This window comes from Myxocyprinus asiaticus, chromosome 13 (genome assembly GCF_019703515.2).
Source record: "Myxocyprinus asiaticus isolate MX2 ecotype Aquarium Trade chromosome 13, UBuf_Myxa_2, whole genome shotgun sequence".
Lineage (NCBI taxonomy): Eukaryota > Metazoa > Chordata > Actinopteri > Cypriniformes > Catostomidae > Myxocyprinus > Myxocyprinus asiaticus.
In genome coordinates, this window is record NC_059356.1 from 25,799,965 (window position 1) to 25,820,000 (window position 20,036).

The 20,036-nt window shown below is 41.2% G+C and overlaps 1 protein-coding gene across 3 annotated transcripts in view; it reads right to left on the reverse strand.

The window, feature by feature from the left end:
• LOC127451031 (protein kinase C beta type-like) overlaps positions 1–20,036 on the reverse strand; it is a 203,671-nt gene that overhangs the window by 71,551 nt on the left and 112,084 nt on the right. For all 3 annotated transcript variants that reach the window (XM_051715510.1, XM_051715509.1, XM_051715511.1), the window contains 2 exons: positions 15,507–15,663; positions 15,174–15,308 (listed from right to left, as the gene is read on the reverse strand). In XM_051715510.1, the coding sequence (XP_051571470.1) occupies positions 15,174–15,308; positions 15,507–15,663 (292 nt within the window). The remainder of the gene's footprint in view (positions 1–15,173; positions 15,309–15,506; positions 15,664–20,036) is intronic.

A 20,036-nucleotide genomic window follows, 5' to 3' on the forward strand; every position in this document is an offset into this window, starting at 1 on the left:
AGAAGCACCAAATCCCTACCTAGATAGGCATAGAGTAGAATATAAATATAACAAACAATAAGAGATAAAACATTTTGCCCCACATTTTAAATATCTGGGGCATTTTTTGTAACTTTCTATGGCATTTCTACCCCAAGACCTGGTTAAACTAAGTTTTTGAAATGTTTTAAACAAAGAAACATTATGATGTAAAATTAGTATCGTGCCATTTGTGCTCTGAACCCCAGTTAATTTCTGACTCAGGTCTGAGGTGACCATTGCTGAGATCCAAATAAACAACATGCTCTCAAAAGCAAGAGACCTACCACTGAAACAATCTCCCTTCAGAGAGAGCTATCATGCTGGGTTTCCACTTCCTTCATTGCTACTAATGTGATAGGAGACCCTGTGTTCATGTAGCCTCTGGTGTGTGTGTGTGTGTGTGTGTGTGTTCTGTTTAAGTCTGGAGATGAGTCATGGCTGCAGTGCTCACCCTCTACACTTCCTCCTTACACATCTACACCTCCAGAGGCTTTAGTGTGTGTGTTCACTTCTATGGTTTGGGGGGGAAAACATGTCCCCAAAAGTGAGTTGAATCTGTCAAAACCTCCCCTTGGGCAATTTCAGAACATCCTAATTTGATAAACGATTCATAAATACAAGTAAATAATGTATTTTTTATTTTTTTTATTTTTTTTGGTAACACTTTACAATAAGGTTCTATTTGTTAACATTAGTTAACAATGTTAACATGAACTAACAATGAGCAATATTTTTACAGCATTTCTTAATCTTGGTTAATGCTAATTTCAACATAGAGTAATACATTTTTTAAAAGTTGTACATGTTTACATTAGTTAATGCACTATGAACTAACAAGAACTAACAATGAACAATTGTATTGTTATTAACTAACATTAACTAAGATTAATCAATGCTGTAAAAAATATATAGTTCATTGTTTGTTCATGAAACCTATTGCATTAACTAATGTTAATGAATGGAACCTTGTAAAGTTTTACAGTTTTTTTATTGTTATTTTTTTTATTGTTATTTTAAAGAGGCAAAAAGCTTTCTTTTAGGGGTAGGGTATGATGCACTGCAAAGATGCAGTAAAACACGCAGTATCTACACATTTTGTCAAACTTGAGTTATGACTGAAATCGGGTCTTTTAGACTATGATCTGTCCTGTGACAGACAGGTTTGGCTCACCTCAGCTCAGATTCAGAGAAAATAGAGTGAAACTATTTTATCAAAGTTTTGGCTCTGTAGGAGAGTGTGGTTAAGGGGTAGTTTATAGTCATATATGCATTATATCGGTATACACGGATCAGCCACAACATTAAAACCACCTGCCTAATATTGGGTAGGTCCCCCTCGTGCTGCCAAAACAGCGCCAACCCGCATCTCAAAATAGCTTTCTGAGATTATTTTCTTCTCACCACAATTGTACAGAGCGGTTATCTGAGTTACCATAGAAACTGTCAGTTCGAACCAGTCTGGCAATTCTCTGTTGACCTCTCTCATCAACAAGGCATTTCCATCCACAGAACTGCCCCTCACTGGATGTTTTTTGCTTTTGGCACCATTCAAAGTAAATTCTAGAGACTGTTGTATGTGAAAATGCCAGGAGATCAGCAGTTACAGAAATACTTAAACCAGCCCATCTGGCACCAACAATCATGCCACAGTCTAAATCACTGAGATCACATTTTTTCCCCATTCTGATGGTTGATGTGAACATTAACTGAAGCTCCTGACTCGTATTTGCATGAATTTATGCATTGCTCTGCTGCCACATGATTGGCTGATTAGATAATCACATGGATGGTTGTTGATGCCAGGCGGGCTGGTTTGAGTATTTCTGTAACCGCTGATCTCCTGGGATTTTCACACACAACAGTCTCTAGAATTTACTCAGAATGATGCCAAAAACAAAAAACATCAAGTGAGTGGCAGTTCTGCGGACGGAAATGCCTTGTTGATGAGAGAGGTCAACAGAGAATGGCCAGACTGATTCGAACTGACAAAGTCTACAGTAACTCAGATAACCACTCTGAACAGTTGTGGTGAGAAGAATATAATCTCAGAATGCTATTCTGAGATGCGGGTTGGCACAGTTTTGGCGGCACAAGGGGGACCTACACAATATTAGGCAGGTGGTTTTAATGTTGTGGCTGATCGGTGTATATATATATATATATATATATATATATATATATATATATATATATATAGTCAGAAGTTTAAATACACTTTAGCCAAATACATTTAAACTTAGTTTTTCATAATTCCTGACATTCAATCGTAGAAAACATTCCCTGTCTTAGGTCAGTTAGGATCACTACTTTATTTTAAGAATGTGAAATGTCAGAATAATAGTAGAGAGAATTATTTATTTCAGCTTTTATTTCTTTCATCACATTCCCAGTGGGTCAGAAGTTTACATATACTTATTTATTATTTGGTAGCATTGCTTTTAAATTGTTTAACTTGGGTCAAACATTTTAGGTAGCTTTCCACAAGCTTCTCACAATAAACTACTGAAATTTTTGCCCATTCCTCCAGACAGAACTGGTGTAACTGTGTCAGGTTTGTAAGCCTCCTTGCTAGCACATGCTTTTTCAGTTCTGCCCACAAATTTTCTATCAGATTGAGGTCAGGGATTTGTGTTGGCCACTCCAGTACCTTGACTTTGTTGTCCTTAAGCCATTTTGCCACAACTTCGGAGGTATGCTTGGGGTTATTGTCCATTTGGAAGACACATTTGCGACTGAGTTTTAACTTCCTAGCTGATGTCTTGAGATGTTGCTTCAATATATCCACATAATTTTCCTTCCTCATGATGCCATCTATTTTGTGAAGTGCACCAGTCCCTCCTGCAGCAAAGCACTCCCACAACATGATGCTGCCACCCCCATGCTTCACGGTTGGGATGGTGTTCTTCGGCTTGCAAGCCTCACACTTTTTCTTCCAAATATAACGATGGTCATTATGGCCAAACAGTTAAATATTTGTTTCATCAGACCAGAGGACATTTCTCCAAAAAGTAAGATCTTTGTCCCCATGTGCACTTGCAAACTGTAGTCTGGCTTTTTATGGCTCTTTTGGAACAGTGACTTCTTCCTTGCTGAGCAGCCTTTCAGGTTATGTCGATATAGGACTCGTTTTTCTGTGGATAAATATACTTGTCTACCTGTTTCCTCCAGCATCTTCTCAAGGTCCTTTGCTGTTGTTCTGGGACTGATTTGCACATTTCGCACCAAACTATGTTCATCTCTAAGAGACAGAATGCGTCTCCTTCCTGAGCGGTATGATGGCTGCATGGTCCCATGGTGTTTATACTTGCGAACTATTGCTTGTACAGGTGAACGTGGTACCTTCAGGCATTTGTCAGACTTGTGAAGGCCCACACATTTTTTTCTGAGGTCTTGGCTGATTTTTTATGATTTTCCCATGATGGCAAGCAATGAGGCACTGAGTTTTAAGGTAAGCCTTAAAATACATCCACAGGTACACCTCCAATTCGGTACACCTCCTATCAGAAGCTAATTGGCTAATTGTCTAAAGGCTTAACATAATTTTCTGGAATTTTCCAAGCTGCTTAAAGGCACAGTTAACTTAATGTATGTAAACTTCAGACACACTGGAACTGTGATATAGTCAATTAAAACTGAAACAATTTGTCTGTAAACAATTGTTGGAAAAATTACTCATGTCATGCACAAAGTAGATGTCCTAAACGACTTGCCAAAACTATAGTTTGCTAATATTAAATCTGTGGAGTGGTTAAAAAAAATGAGTTTATTGACTTCAACCTAAGTGTATGTACATTTCTGACTTCAACTATATATTTATGCAACCCCAATTCCGAAAAAGTTGGGACAGTATGAAAAATGCTAATAAAAACAAAAAGGAGTGATTTGTAAATAATATTCACCCTTTACTATATTGAAAGCACTACAACTAAACATTATATGATGTTTTATCTTGTAAATTTTAGTTTTTTTTTAATGTACAGTAATTTCAAATCAGATGATTGCAACACGCTCTAAAAAAGTTGAGACAGGGGCAATTTAAGACTAATAACAGTTTGACGAGTTGAAATAACAAGGCGATGTGCAAAAAATGTTAAACAGGTGAGGCAATTGTGTCATAATACTGTATACTGTATAAGGAGCCTCCAAAAACAGCCTAGTCCTTCAAGAGCAAGGATCGTTCAAGACTTGTCAATTTGCCAACATATGCTTCAGCAAATAATCCAGCACTTTCAGAACAATGTTCCCCAAAGACAAATTGGAAGGATTTTGGGCATTTCACCCTCTACAGTGCACAATATAGGAATTCAAGGAATCTGGTCAAATCTCGGTGCGTAAAGGGTAAGACGAAAACCACTTCTGAATGTGCCTGATCTCTGATCCCTCAGACGTCACTGTCTTAAAAAACATCATTCATCTGTAATGGATATCATGAACATGGGCTTGGGATAACTTAAGTAAACCTTTGTTAGTCGACACCATTCGCTGCTGCATCCACAGATGCAAGTTAAGACTTTACTATGCAAAGCAGAAGCCCTACATCAACACTGTCCAGAAGCGCTGCCGACTTCTCTGGGCTCGGTCTCATCTTAGATGGAAAGTAGAACAGTGGAACCATGTTTTTTGGCCCGATGAGTCCACATTTCAAATCGTTTTTGAAAAACATAGCTGGCGTATTCCCCGGGCCAAAGAGGAAAAGGACCACCCAAAATCCAGTGTCTGTATGGGCCAGGGGTGTGTCAGTGCCCATGGCATGGGTAACTCGTACATCTGTGAGGGCACCATTAATGCAGACAGATATGTACAAATTTTGGAACAGCATATACTGCTATCCAGCACCGTCTTTTCCAGGGATGTCCTGGCAATTTCAGCAGGACAACTTCAAACCACATACTGGCCGAATAAGCAGAGAGTGTGGGTGCTAGATTGGCATGCAGTCCTGACCACCTCCAATTGAGAATGTGTGGTGCATTATGAAGCGCACAATGCGGCAACGAAGACCCCGTACAATTTTGCAGCTGAAGACCTAAATAATGGGGGAAAATTCCTTTTTAAACATAACAAATTTGTTTCTTCAGTGCCTAAATGCTTAATAAGTGTTGTTAGAAGAAATGTTTCACAGTGGTAAATCCACAAGGTAAAAACATAATATAATGTTTAGTTGTAGTGCTTTCAATGTAGCAAAGGGTGAATATACAGTGCATCCGGAAAGTATTCACAGCGCTTCACTTTTTCCACATTTTGTTATGTTACAGCCTTTATCCAAAATGGATTACATTCATTATTTTCCTCAAAATTCTACAAACAATACCCCATAATGACAACGTGAAAGAAGTTTGTTTGAAATCTTTGCAAATTTATTCAAAATAAAAAACGAAAGAAATCACATGTACATAAGTATTCACAGCCTTTGCTCAATACTTTATTGAAGCACCTTTGGCACCAAATACAGCCTCAAGTCTTTTTGAGTATGATGCTACAAGCTTGGCACATCTATTTTTGGGCAGTTTCTCCCATTCTTCTCTCAAGCTCCATCAGGTTGGATGGGGAGCGTCGGTGCACAGCCATTTTCAGATCTCTCCAGAGATGTTCAATCGGGTTCAAGTCTGGGCTCTGGCTGGGCCACTCAAGGACATTCACAGAGTTGTCCCGTAGCCACTCCTTTGTTATCTTGGCTGTGTGCTTAGGGTCGTTGTCCTGTTGGAAGATGAACCTTCACCCCAGTCTGAGGTCCAGAGCGCTCTAGAGCAGGTTTTCAACAAGGATGTCTCTGTACATTGCTGCATTCATCTTTCCCTCGATCCTGACTAGTCTCCCAGTTCCTGCCACTGAAAAACATCCCCACAGCATGATGCTGCCACCACCATGCTTCACTGTAGGGATAGTATTGGCCAGGTGATGAGCGGTGCCTGGTTTCCTCCAGACATGATGCTTGCCATTCAGGCCAAAGAGTTCAATCTTTGTTTCTCATGGTCTGAGAGTCCTTCAGGTGCCTTTTGGCAAACTCCAGGCAGGCTGTCATGTGCCTTTTACTGAGGAGTGGCTTCCGTCTGGCCACTCTACCATACAGGCCTGATTGGTGGAGTGCTGCAGAGATGGTTGTTCTTCTGGAAGGTTCTCCTCTCTCCACAGAGAAACGCTGGAGCTCTGTCAGAGTGACCATCGGGTTCTTGGTCACCTCCCTGACTAAGGCCCTTCTCCCCCGATCGCTCAGTTTGGCCGGGCGGCCAGCTCTAGGAAGAGTCCTGGTGGTTCCAAACTTCTTCCATTTACGGATGATGGAGGGCACTGTGCTCATTGGGACCTTCAATGCTGCAGAAATTTTTCTGTACCCTTCCCCAGATCTGTGCCTCGATACAATCCTGTCTCGGAGTTCTACAGACAATTCCTTGGAGTTCATGGCTTGGTTTGTGCTCTGACATGCACTGTTAACTGTGGGACCTTATATAGACAGGTGTGTGCCTTTCCAAATCATGTCCAATCAACTGAATTTTCCACAGGTGGACTCCAATCAAGTTGTAGAAACATCTCAATGATGATCAGTGGAAGCAGGATGCACCTGAGCTCAATTCCGAGTGTCATGGCAAAGGCTGTGAATACTTATGTACGTGATTTTTTTTTTCATTTTTTATTTGTAATAAATTTGCAAAGATTTCAAACAAACTTCTTCCACGTTGTCATTATGGGATATTGTTTGTAGAATTTTGAGGAAAATAATGAATTTAATCCATTTTGGAATCACTCCTTTTTGTTTTTATTAGCATTTTTCAGACTGTCCCTACATTTTCGGAATTGGGGTTGTATATATACACCGATCAGCCACAGCATTAAAACCACCTGCCTAATGTTGTATAGATCCCCCTTGTGCTGCCAAAACAGCGCCAACCCGCATCTCAGAATAGCATTCTGAGATGCTATTCTTCTCACCACAACTGTACAGTGTGGTTATCTGAGTTACCATAGAAATTATCAGTTCGAATCAGTCTGGCCATTCTCTGTTGACCAATCTCATCAACAAGGCATTTCCGTCCACAGAACTGCCGCTCACTGGATGTTTTTTGTTTTTGGCACCATTCAGAGTAAATTCTAGAGACTGTTGTGTGTGAAAATCCCAGGAGATCAGCAGTTACAGAAATACTTAAACAAGCCCATCTAGCACCAACAATCATCCAAGTGATTTATCTAATCAGCCAATCGTGTGGCAGCAGTGCAGTGCATAAAATCATGCATACACGGGTCAGGAGCTTCAGTTAATGTTCATATCAACCATCAAAATGGGGACAAAATGTGACCTCAGTGATTTGGACTGTGGCATGATTGTTGGTGCCAGACGGGCTGGTTTGAGAATTTCTGTAACTACTCATCTCCTATGATTTAGTCTCTAGAATTTACTCAGAACGGTGCCAAAAACAACAAAATCCAGTGAGCGGCAGTTCTGTGGACGGAAATGCCTTGTTGATGAGAGAGGTCAACAGAAAATGGCGTAGACTGACAAAGTCTATGGTAACTCAGATAACCGCTCTGTACAATTGTGGTGAGAAGAATATCATCTCAGAATGCTATTCTGAGATGCGTATCGGTGCTGTTTTGGTGGCACGAGGGGACCTACACAATATTAGGCAGGTGTTTTTAATGTTGTGGCTGATTGCTGTATATATACAGTATATGTAAATAAAGCACAATACATATATAATTAGCTTTATACAGTATATGGTATGTGGCATAAGATAGTTCAGTATGTGGTATAATTAAACAGAGAGGGACACACCCAGCTCCAGTGCAGTGAAATGGCAGATGGGGTGTGTGTACAGTATGTGTGTATCACTCATGATTGTAAGGAAGGTGCAAAGAGGTGTGTGTTCCCTTTTCACCAGCGCTGCATGAAATCTGTAGCCACAGAATTCAGCAGAATTCAGACATTGGTCATTCACAAAGTTCTCCACATGCATCATCCCCTGTGTGTATTTACATTAAATATTTTAGCTAGTTTGAAAATGCTTTCAACTACCAATGCAGGCTTGTGTTTAAAAGCTGCTCTTTACTTTACAAAACTTTTGTTTTTTAATGGATGAGTTGGACCAGAAAGTGAAGGAAAAGCAGCCAACAAGTGTCCAGCATACACGAGAACTCCTTCAATACTGATTAACAAGCATCCAAGGTGGATACCTCATGAAAGTTAGTTGAGAGAATGCCCAGAGTGTGCTGAGCTGTAATCTAGGCAAAGGATGGCTATAGTGAAGAAGTTAAAAGAAAAGATAGTTTCGATTTGTTTAGCATTTTTGGTAACTAAATATTTCTCATAATTCCATTTGTGTTATCTCATAGTTTTAGAACTTTTTGACTGGCAGTGTAAGAGTAAGTGCACTGAAGTGTTGAGAGTGATTTGATAATCAAATCCACTGGGTTGTTTAATATCCAGCAAGTACACAAACTACTACACAGTAGCTCTTTGAGGAACTGTATTCTTCTGACACTCAAACTAACATGCAAACTTGAGTGGTGTGATGAGAGTGGCAGCTCTGAGAATGAGATTGTGATCCACGACAATCTGTCCTGACTGAAGGTCCACTGAGGGCTGAAACTTTTCTCCTCTAATCTGACACTATGTGCTTTGCTGTCAGGTGGCAGGAAGCAGCCGCCACACACACACACACACACACACACACACACACACATGTTGGTGCGGCTATCCTTAGAGGACTCTCCATAGACATAATGAGTTTTATACTGTACGAACTATAGATTCTATCCCCTAACCCTAACCCTCACAAAAAACGTTCTGCATTTTTTACATTTTCAAAAAAACATAGTTTAATATGTTTTTTAAGCGATTTGAATTATGGGGACACTATAAATCAACATTTATAGCATAATAACCTTGTAATTACCAGTTCCCTATCTGTCACTCACTCGACATTGTGTCGATGTAGTGACACTAGGGGTCACTCTTGGGAGCCCGAGACACCTCTGGTCTTTGATAAAAGGCCAATGAAAATTGGCGAGTAGTATTTGCATGCCACTCCCCCGGACATACGGGTATAAAAGGAGCTGGCGTGCAACCACTCATTCAGATTTTCTCTTCGGAGCCGAACGTTAGATGTTTACTGAGCTGACTGTTCATTCACCTCTGCTGGATCTGATGGTGCATTTCAGCGGCTTCTCCCTCCTCTGCACTGGCAAACTGCAGAGAACGCCCCTGGGCGCTTCGGCAGAAAAAGAGAGTATATTTTTCTAAAAGAGTATATTTCTCTAAAAGAGCGGCACACACGGAACGTCTTTTTAAAGACACGTATTTTTAAAGATGCCTTTCCGTTTGGGTGTTATTCCTGGTTGTGGTCGTTACCTCTCAACTTCAGATGGTTACGATCACTGTCTTTCGTGTCTGGGCGTGACCCACACGGAGACAGCGTTCATGGATGGATCATGTACTCACTGTGAGAACATGACCATGGCAACGTTGCGGTCGCAGCTTGCTTTCATAAGGCGATTCCCACAGTGGATAAGGCGCTCGTGGTGCACCTATGCCCGCAGAGCGCCGCCACCTGGCACAGACCCCCAAAGCTCCCGTCCAAGGTCTGTAGGTTCACATCGTCCCTGACGGCCAAAGCCTACAGTGCTGCTGGACAAGTCACCTCTGCCCTGCAGGTCCACCAAGCCAAGGCGCTAAAAGAACTGCACGAGGGTAGTTCCGCCCCAGATTTGATGCAGGAACTGCGCTCGGCGACCGACCTCGCTCTCCGGGCGACGAGGGTCACTGCGCGGTCTCTCGGGCAGGCGATGTCCACCTTAGTGGTCCAGGAGCGCCACCTTTGGCTCAACCTGGTCGAGATGGGTGAGGCCAACAAGGCACGGTTCCTTGCTGACCCTATCTCCCACATTGGCCTATTCGGCGATACCGTCGAGGACTTTGCCAAGCAGTTCTCGAAGGTGAAGTAGCAGATGGAGGCTATCCGGCATATCCTCCCCTGGCACGGCTGCTCATCGCCAAGGGCATCCCCCTGCGGTGACTGCACCGGCTCCGCCGCAGCCCGCTCCTTCGGCCCGGCCCCAGCATGGAGCCCACCGCAGGAAGCAGACACCACCCGTCTCACGGCCGGCCGCCAAGAACCCACGGAAGGTTTCAAAGCGCCCCCGAGACGGGCGACCCAGCGATGACAAAACCCACCTTGGAGCTAGTAAAGAGACCACTCTATCCCCCCGTGGAGGGCCGGGAAGAGAATCTTTTGTTGCTTTTCATTTAATTTCGCCAAGTGCCCAAGTGGCTGCGGTACCAAACAGTTCAGCAAAAGAGCGGTTTCCTCGTTCCCTGGGTCACATAACTGGTGTGCACGGCCGTCATCACGACCACCGTCCACCTTTTTATCCTTGCAGGATTGGCGCTCCAGCGGCGGTCTCCCCGCCCCTGTGCGCCCAGCTGTGGCACAGATCCGCCCCCGATGTGACAGTCTCCAAGGGTTGAGAGGACAGGCCTCTTCCTCCCCCGTCCCAGGCTGTTCCAGGGGTGGTCACAAGGAGCCAGGTAAGTGCTTCGATGTTCCTAGACTCAGCACGGCCACGACATGGCCAAGGCGGGCTGGGGCGCCGTTTGCAACGGGCACGCAGCCGCCGGCTTGTGGACAGGCCCGTGGCTATGATGGCACATCAACTGCCTCGAGTTGCTGGCAATTCTGCTTGCCCTGCGGAGGTTCCGGCCGCTGATCCAGGGCAAGCACGTATTAGTTCGGACAGACAACACGGCAACGGTAGCATATGTCATAACTCGCCCGCCATCTCCTCCTCTGGAGTCAGCAGCACTTCAAGTCGCTGCGAGCCACTCACATCCCGGGCAACCTCAATACTGCAGCGGACGCGCTGTCATGGCACAGTGAGAGTGGAGACTCCACCCTCAGGTGGTCCAGCTGATCTGGAGTCGATTCGGACAATCTTCCCACTGCCCGCTCTGGTACGCCCTGACCAAGGCACCTCTCGGTATAGATGCGCTGGCACACAGCTGGCCCCCTGGACTGCGCAAATATGCATTTCCCCCAGTGAGCCTAACTGCACAGACCCTGTGCAAGGTCAGGGAGGACGAGGAGCAATTTGTCCTGGTTGCACCCTACTGGCCCACCCAGATGTGGTCCTCGTGACAGCCCCCCCCCCGGCGAACTCCCCTGAGGAAGGACCTTCTTTCTCAGGGACGGGGCACCATCTGGCATCCGCGACTAGACATCTGGAATCTCCATGTCTGGCCCCTGGACAGGACGCGGAATACCTAAGCGGTCACCTGCGGTGGTAGACACGATCACTTAGGCTAGGGCCCCCTCTACGAGGCGCCTGTATGCCTTTAAGTGGCATCTGTTCACTAAGTGGTGTTCTTCCCGACGGGAAGACCCCAGAGATGTGCAGTTGGATCGGTGCTTTCCTTCCTGCAGGAGAGGTTGGAAGGGCGGCTGTCCCCTTCCACCTTGAAGGTGTACGTAGCTGCTATAGCAGCACACCACGACACAGTGGACGGTAAGTCCTTAGGGAAGCACGACCTGATCATCAGGTTCCTGAGAGGTGCCAGGAGGCTGAACCCCTCAAGACCGCGCCTCGTTCCCTCATGGGACCTCTCTGTAGTTCTTCAGAGTCTACAGAGAGTCCCCTTTGAGCCTTTGCAGTCAGCTGAGCTTAAGGCACTCTCCTTGAAGACTGCCCTCTTGACTGCGCTCACTTCCATCAAGAGGGTAGGAGACCTGCAAGCGTTCTCTGTCAATGAAACGTGCCTGGAGTTCGGTCTGGGCTACTCTCAAGTTATCCTGAGACCCCAACCAGGCTATGTGCCCAAGGTTCCCACGACCCCTTTTAGGGACCAGGTGGTGAACCTGCGAGCGCTGCCCCAGAAAAACCTCCATCAGGGAATGGAGGTTATTCAAGTAACCAGGAAGTTTTTAACCTAAAAAAATGTCCTCGTTAACCACCCAAACCCATGCACCCACCCACCCACACACACACACACACACACACACACACACACACACACACACACACACTCATAACATCTATACACAACTCTCTGAAACACCCTCAAAACACACATCTCAAACATCCTATGAAAGTCACATCTAGAGATTGAAATGAGGAGAGAAACACACATGGAGAGAGGAGAAACTACCTAGCTATCAAATGTATGTTCTTAAAATGTTTTCAAAACTAATTTTAGTTGTAGGGAGGTTAGTTCCAGTTTTTTAAACATTGTGGCCTAACCAGACAAATTACCAGCGACAAGCCATTTCTCTGTCCACAACGCAATGTGACACAATTACAGCTAGTCAAAACATATTTAATGCTTAATGCACAGATATAATAAATTTTATAATTAAAATTGATCATGTATTTACAGGGATGATGTTTAAAACTATGTATATTTAAAATTTAATGTATCCCTAAAATAATTTGTGAACAGCATTTTGCTAATTCTTATACATGCAGATTTTTGGCCTCTAAAATGACAGACTACATGGAATATTTGTACTTTTAAATATTTATTTGTCACCGCAGGACCACTTAAAATTAACTAGTGAAGGCAAAACGCTGATGTAAAATGGGTAAAAAAAAAATGTAGTCACATTAACTTAAATATACAATATACATGCATATACATTTTAACCTAAAACCTTAAAAAAAAAAAAAAAAAAGTCTCTGGACATGTTTTGCATCAACAACCCGTTTACATGCACAGAACACAAAATGAGGCAAGTTTCTCAAATATAGAATTTAAAACAACTGAAAACTGGCAGGGAGAATAAACGACTAACAGAGTGAGGATTGCATGTAACGGAGTCTTGGAACTTTCTCATTAAAACTAACACTGCAGGTTTTGTCACTTTAACTGCTTCACTTCAGCATGTTTAAGCATTCGCGGTGGGCTTGTGCAGATGTAAAAATACACACTCTTACACACCCTAGCTGACAGTTACCAAGCTGGAGAAGAAAGGCGTTTAGCGGCGTTCGAGCAGGGATGCAAGTGTGTGAGAGTGGAAAACAGCAGTTGAGAGCTCTTAGATAAAGAGCACTACTGTGGAGGGAGAAAAGACAGGCTGAGGATTCCTGAAAGAGACGAGGGAGACAACTGTGTAGGTTAGGTGTGTATGGACTTCACTGCTGCACTACTGAGAATTCCTGTGTGATATGCAATGCAGTATAGCTGACTATAACAAACCCGAGGGGTGTTTAACACCTTTTAATGTATGTATGTACAGGATCTAACGTGGATCTATGTCTCATGGGTATACACTGGCGGCCAAAAGTTTGGAATAATGTACAGATTTTGCTCTTATGGAAAGAAATTGGAACTTTTATTCACCAAAGTGGCATTCAACTGATCACAATGTATAATCAGGACATTAATAAAGTGAAAAATTATTATTACAATTTGAATTTTTAACTTAAATTACTTCAAAGGATTCTCATCAAAAAATCCTCCACGTGCAGCAATGACAGCTTTGCAGATCCTTGGCATTCTAGCTGTCAGTTTGTCCAGATACTCAGGTGACATTTCACCCCACGCTTCCTGTCACACTTGCCATAGATGTGGCTGTCTTGTCGGGCACTTCTCATGCACCTTACAGTCTAGCTGATCCCACAAAAGCTCAATGGGGTTAAGATCCATAACACTCTTTTCCAATTATCTGCTGTCCAATGTCTGTTTCTTTGCCCACTCTAACCTTTTCTTTTTGTTTTTCTGTTTCAAAAGTGTCTTTTTCTTTGCAATTCTTCCCATAAGGCCTGCACCCCTGAGTCTTCTCTTTACTGTTGTACATGAAACTGGTGTTGAGTGGGTAGAATTCAATGAAGCTGTCAGCTGAGGACATGTGAGGTGTCTATTTCACTAACTAGATGATGTACTATCCTCTTGTTTAGTTGTACATCTGACCTTCCACATCTCTTTCTGTCCTTGTTAGAGCCAGTTGTCCTTTGTCTTTGAAGACTGTAGTGTACACCTTTGTAAGAAATCTTCAGTTTTTTGGCAATTTCAAGCATTGTATGGCCTTCATTCTTCAAAACAATGATTGACTGATGAGTTTCTAGAGAAAGCTGTTTCTTTTTTGCCATTTTTGACCTAATATTGATCTTAAGACATGCCAGTCTATTGCATACTGAGGCAACTCAAAACAAACACAATGTTAAGCTTCATTTAATGAACAAAATAGCTTTCAGTTGTGTTTGATATAATGGCAAGTGATTTTCTAGTACCAAATTAGCAATTTAGCATGATTACACAAGGATAAGGTGTTGGAGTGATGGCAGCTGGAAATGGGGCCTGTCTAGATTTGACCAAAAATGACTTTTTTCAAATAGTGATGGTGCTGTTTTTTACATCAGTAATGTCCTGACTATACTTTGTGATCAGTTGAATGCCACTTTGGTGAATTAAAGTACCAATTTCCTTCCGAAACAGCAAAATCTGTACATTACTCCAAACTTTTGGTAGCCAGCGTAAGTGTGTGTGTGTGTGTATGAGTGTCAGGGTCAGGGTCAAAAAGTAATCATGGTTTGGGGCAAAACATGACACAAATACCCCAGATATCTAAAATGTGGGAGGGAAAATCATAGTGAATTCCTTTTTATGCTCCTCTAATCTGATCGGACAAGCAGTGTTCCAAAAGTGCTGATATTAAGCATGCAATGTTTGACCCTGCTTAAGTTTGTCCATTTTTGCTGACTTTTGTTAGCGCAACAAATATAGACAAAATGCATGGCCATATTGTCTCTAAAATGTAATTTACTCGACATTAGCTTTCTGTTTGTAGAACTGTTGTATAAAATATTTTGCAAAAGTGCTGTTGTAGTAGTGACTTCAGTACGTCTGTAGACACCATAGTGATGTGTAGCTGTTAGAAATACTGTATGTTTTATAGGTACCACCCATAATGGTTCAGATTGAGAATTGTACTTCAATTAACTAATTCATATAATTAAATAATATAAACTGATCTTTTTATTGTTAGAAAAAAACAAAAACAAATGCCCTCATACGAGTAAAAATGCAAATGTAAATTGCGCCTTTATAAATATGTTCATTTCTGATACTGGTGTGTGTTTGTGTGTGTCTACTATATCTACATCTACTATAATGTTATGAAATATTTGCAATTTATATGTAGCTTATAAAAAAGGACAACAGGCCTCCTTACCATCCATTCACTCCTTGCTTCAGAAGCTCAGAGATACCAAAAGACAGAGAGCCCATAAAGTCGTTCCGGCTGGTCAAGTCCCAGTCCCAGATCTCCACAGACAGTCTGCGGTCTTTGTCTGAATCTTTCAGATTACTGTGAGACACAGAAAGCAGGAGGGAAAGGGACAGAGACAGAGAGACATAGAGACAAAGAATTCAAGATGAAATAGAACATTTGACTTTGCATTTCCCACACAAACAAATTACTAATCGTTTGGCCGTGCCAGTAATGTCAAGTGAGAACAATGAAAATGGTGGGTGGAGAGAAGCTTGTAACAGAGAGCTTCCTTACAATGTGAAGGTCTCGTTCCACGTGGGATTCAGGCAGCACTTGATGGTCTTGGTCTTCTGTTTGCTCTCGCTCTTGGGGTCAGGGATGAGTTTTAGTTTGACATAAGGGTCGGATAGGCCATTGGGGTCCATGGGCACCAGGTTCTTTGCCTCTTTAACTATAATGTAGAATATAAAAGATTTGTTAAAAATAATCTTTTTACAGAAACTTAAAGGTCTAAAAGATTACTTTAGAGTCAGACTATGTAATTTCTGTAGATTTTGCTGAGTTAATTTTTAGGTTGAACCTTGAGATTAACATTTTGTTTTGAGTTTTGATCAAAAAAGAGCATATTTCAAAAGGGATAGATAACGGAAAAATCGTTCATTATTTACGTAAACACGCTTTGATCGTTGCGCATGCTGTTTTTTCAGTGTGAGGAGAGTTGGTGACGTGGTGTCAAGTTCTTAAACTGTTTAACAGGATCTCAAAACACCTGCTTTCCACTCTTTTCATGTTGCTGCATCTTGCTTTTTTTGTGCAAGAACTCATTCGGTCTAAATAGCCCCTATGAGGCAAGTTTTCTGCCTAACATCAATAACATCAATAATTCTGTTCCACAAAAGGAAGTTATAAGGGTTTGGAGCAACACAAGGGTGAGTAAATGCCTATGCCTTTAAGCTCTGTTAGTTTTTATAGCAGAAATGACACAAAAACAGCATTTACTGTACACCCCTACACTGCCAACACACTGCCTACACTGTCTGTTAGAAAATAAGATATAAAATAATTAATTTAGTGAGGGGGGGAATTACTCTTATACTCAAGACTCAAGATATGTTCACTGAAATCAAGTGGTCAAGACTTAAAGGGATAGTTCACCCAAAAATGAAAATCCTCTCATCATTTACTCACCCTCATGCCATCCCAGATATGTATGACTTTCTTTCTTCTGCAGAACACAAAGATTTTTAGAAGAATATCTGTAGGTCCATTCAATTCAAGTGAATGTGTGCCAAAACTTTGAAGCTCCATAATCCACATAAGAGCAATATACAAGTACTCCAGGCAACTAGTGGTTAAATCCATGTCTTCAGAAGTGATATAATAGGTGTGGGTGAGAAGCAGATCAATATTTAAGTCCTTTTTTTTACTATAAATTCTCCTCCCTGCTCAGTCTTTATAATAAAAAATGTACTTAAATATTTATCTGTTTCTCACACCTATCATATCATGTGTGAAGACATGGATTTAACCACTGGAGTCATTTGGATTACTTTTATGCTCCCTTTATGTGGATTTTGGATCTTCAAAGTTCAGGTTACCATTCACTTGCATTGTATGGACCTACAAAGCCTAGATATAAAAAAATGTTCATTTATGTTCTGCAGAAGAAAGAAAGTCATATATCTGGGATGGCATGAGGGTGAATAAATGAAGAGAAAATTTTCATTTTTGGGTGAACTATCCCTTTAAGCAATTTGCAAGGACGTGCAGGATGTTTTATTGAAAAACATGAACACATGTATGAACATATTCCCCCACAAAAGCACTAAACTGCAGTCCTCTAATGTGAGCGAGTAGCTGTCAGTCATTTATACGTGTCCCATGAGCCCTCAGCCCAGTATGAGGCTCTGAATGCACACAGACTATACCAGTAATTGGGGTTGACCTCAGCACTTGACCAGTACAACAATTAATGCAGGAGGCTGCTGTGGCCTTGAGATTTGTGGCTAGTGTAATTTCCATAATGAGTGGTGTGTGAAGGTAGGCTTAGCTGTTCATTAAGACAGCAGTGTACTGCGGTACAAAGAGAAACAAAGAAAGAGAGAGAGAGAGAGAGAGAGAGAGAGGCCTCTGCCATCGTGCTCACAAGGCAGGATTTATTTCAGCAGCTAATAAATGTTACACACAACATGTTCGTTCAGAAACCCCTCCACACAGAGCAATTAAGAAAGCAGGATGACTGAGCATGCAAGTGTATTTGCATGCTGATATCACAAGCTCTTTACCTATGATGAGCTTTGAGCTGGATACGCTATGTTTTTTGAAAGGCACTATGAGATGTAGATTTGTGCAATAACGTAACTCTGCTGATTAAAACATACTGATCTCATTAACTCAGCCGTGCTTAACACAGTTGATCATTCTCACAGTCAAACACATAAGAGGCTGAGGAAAAATAATTGAAGTGGTTTTCTGCTAATATTTGTGCTGCATTGCCCCCTCTTGGAGAAAAACAGCACTGTATCACAACTGATTTTGCTGCAGGACCCAGATTTCATGTTGGACACAAAATGGCAAAACAAAGACAGCAACACATACAGTATGTTTTGTCACACAAAAGAAAACAAAAATGTCCTTAAAAATAAAACAATAGCCCATATTAACACATGCAACCCAGTAAATTGCTATAAAATTGTTAGTTACTTTTACTGGTAAATGTATCACATCTGCCATTCACACATGCAACGGTTTCCGTCTTTTTCTGTTTTGTGACCATTCACACATCAGCACCAAAATGCCATTCAACTCTGAGGTGTAGTTAGGTATTTTATCAGCTGACAAATTACACCACTTCTACAATATGAACAGAAACTAAAAATACTACACATCACACACTAAGGCTTAACGACTCTGTTCACACAGAGCATCAAATGGAACTTCTCATTCAGGTCGTGTTCACACATGACCTCTAAACTGAAAATTGTCATTCTGGAAAAGACTGTATGTGTGAAAGCGATGACATGACAATAAATTGACAGCACAAAATACATTTTCATCAAAACAAACCATTTTTGGTGCAAATTAACCCACTAACACTATTCTTTCTCTTCTTTCTTGTCTCTCTTCTTTCTATTGTTTGTTCTCATTCTTTCATTTTCAACTGTTTGTTCTTTCGTTCTTTCTGTTTCTTCATCATTTCTTTCTCTTTTTCCTCTTTATTTGTCTTTCTTTTATTAGTTATCATTCTTTCATTTTCAACTGTTTGTTCTTTCATTCTTATTTGTTTGTAATTTATTTTTCTCATTTGTTCTTTCCTGTTCATTCTTGTTTGTTTATGTTCTTTAATTTGTTCTTGTTCTTTCGTTTGCTTTCGTACATACGTTCTTGTTTGTTTGTTCTTTCTTTCTCGCCTTCGTTCTCTATCTCTTGTTTGTTCCTTCGTTCTGGTTCGTTCTTTCGTTGACGCTCGTTATTTCATAGTCGTTCTTTCTTTTATTGTTGTTTATTTCTTTCTTCATCTTTCTCTCTCTTTAACTTTTTCCATTTTCCTTTCTGTATCTTTAGCTGTCTTTACAGTGCAAATGTGTCACAGAAGCTGCATCTAAAGTGGCATTTAGGTGCATTTACACAGACTGTTTAATGCTGCTCAGAGCAGGCATAAACGCATTTATACAGCAATAACAACTGCATAAATAATCTTTTGAGATTAATATTTTAAATATAAAATTATAAAAACAGAAACATGAAAAAAATATGGAGTTATACTTTTAAATATGAAACTAAATTATGAAACGTATCATAATAACAACAAAGTTTAAGGCTGCACTGATGCTGCATTTCATTTACAGAGAATTTAAGCAGCATCGGAACTGCCTTTGATACTAGGTGCTGAGGTGTGCCAGAGCAGGCTTAATTTAATCTGGCTTTTGCATCTTTACACAGAATTTTGAGCCGACTCAGAGCAGGCTTTTCTCCCTCTTTGTCTTTATTTCTGTATCTTTCTCTTTCTTTATATTTCGTCATCTTTCTTTTCATATCTTTCTCTCTCTCTATATATATTTCTTGATCTTTCTTTCTGTATCTCTCTCTCTTTATCTTTCTTTCTTTTCTCTTCTTTTTTTATTTTTTTATTTTTTTTTTTTGTGATTAGTGGCTGAGATGTTAAAAGAAATAGGAAATGTTTAATAAATCTACTTACTAATATAGCTAGCTTATACCAAGCCAAAGATGAATTTGTAACTAAATATTGTCAAGTTTTTGACATCAACTACAAAACATCTGGTAAGAGTTTCTCCTCTCTTTTAAATGTTAATAAGCCTATTTATTTTGTTAATCTAACTACGCACAATTAAATGCTTAGTATTATCAGAAGAAACCTTGAGAACCACTGCTAAAAAATAAACATATTGGTCATTCATGGTAGGACCCATAACAGTTCAGACCTGACCGGTTCTGTAAAGCTGATTTAAGGGCAAGATAAGTAAATATTTATTCACAAACTGACGCCACATAGCAACTACTGACAACAAACTAAACACAGTCAGCAAGTGTGCTTCATGCCCATTTATCAACCAGCACATGTTCTGGTGGTCAAACAGAGGGTGAGGGAGAGAAAGATGAGGTGGAAAGGACCTTTCAGAGGCAGAGAGGCCGCCACGTTTCTATCCAGGTATTGGTCAATTCATTAGCTTTAAGTGACAAGCCTTTGAGCTGCACGACAGGAAGTGCCCTCATTCATCTTACTGTACGCTCAGCAGATCTGCACTGCAATTCCGTGGCATTAAATTATAAAGGACAGCATGATGGATTAAAAATGTCTTTTGC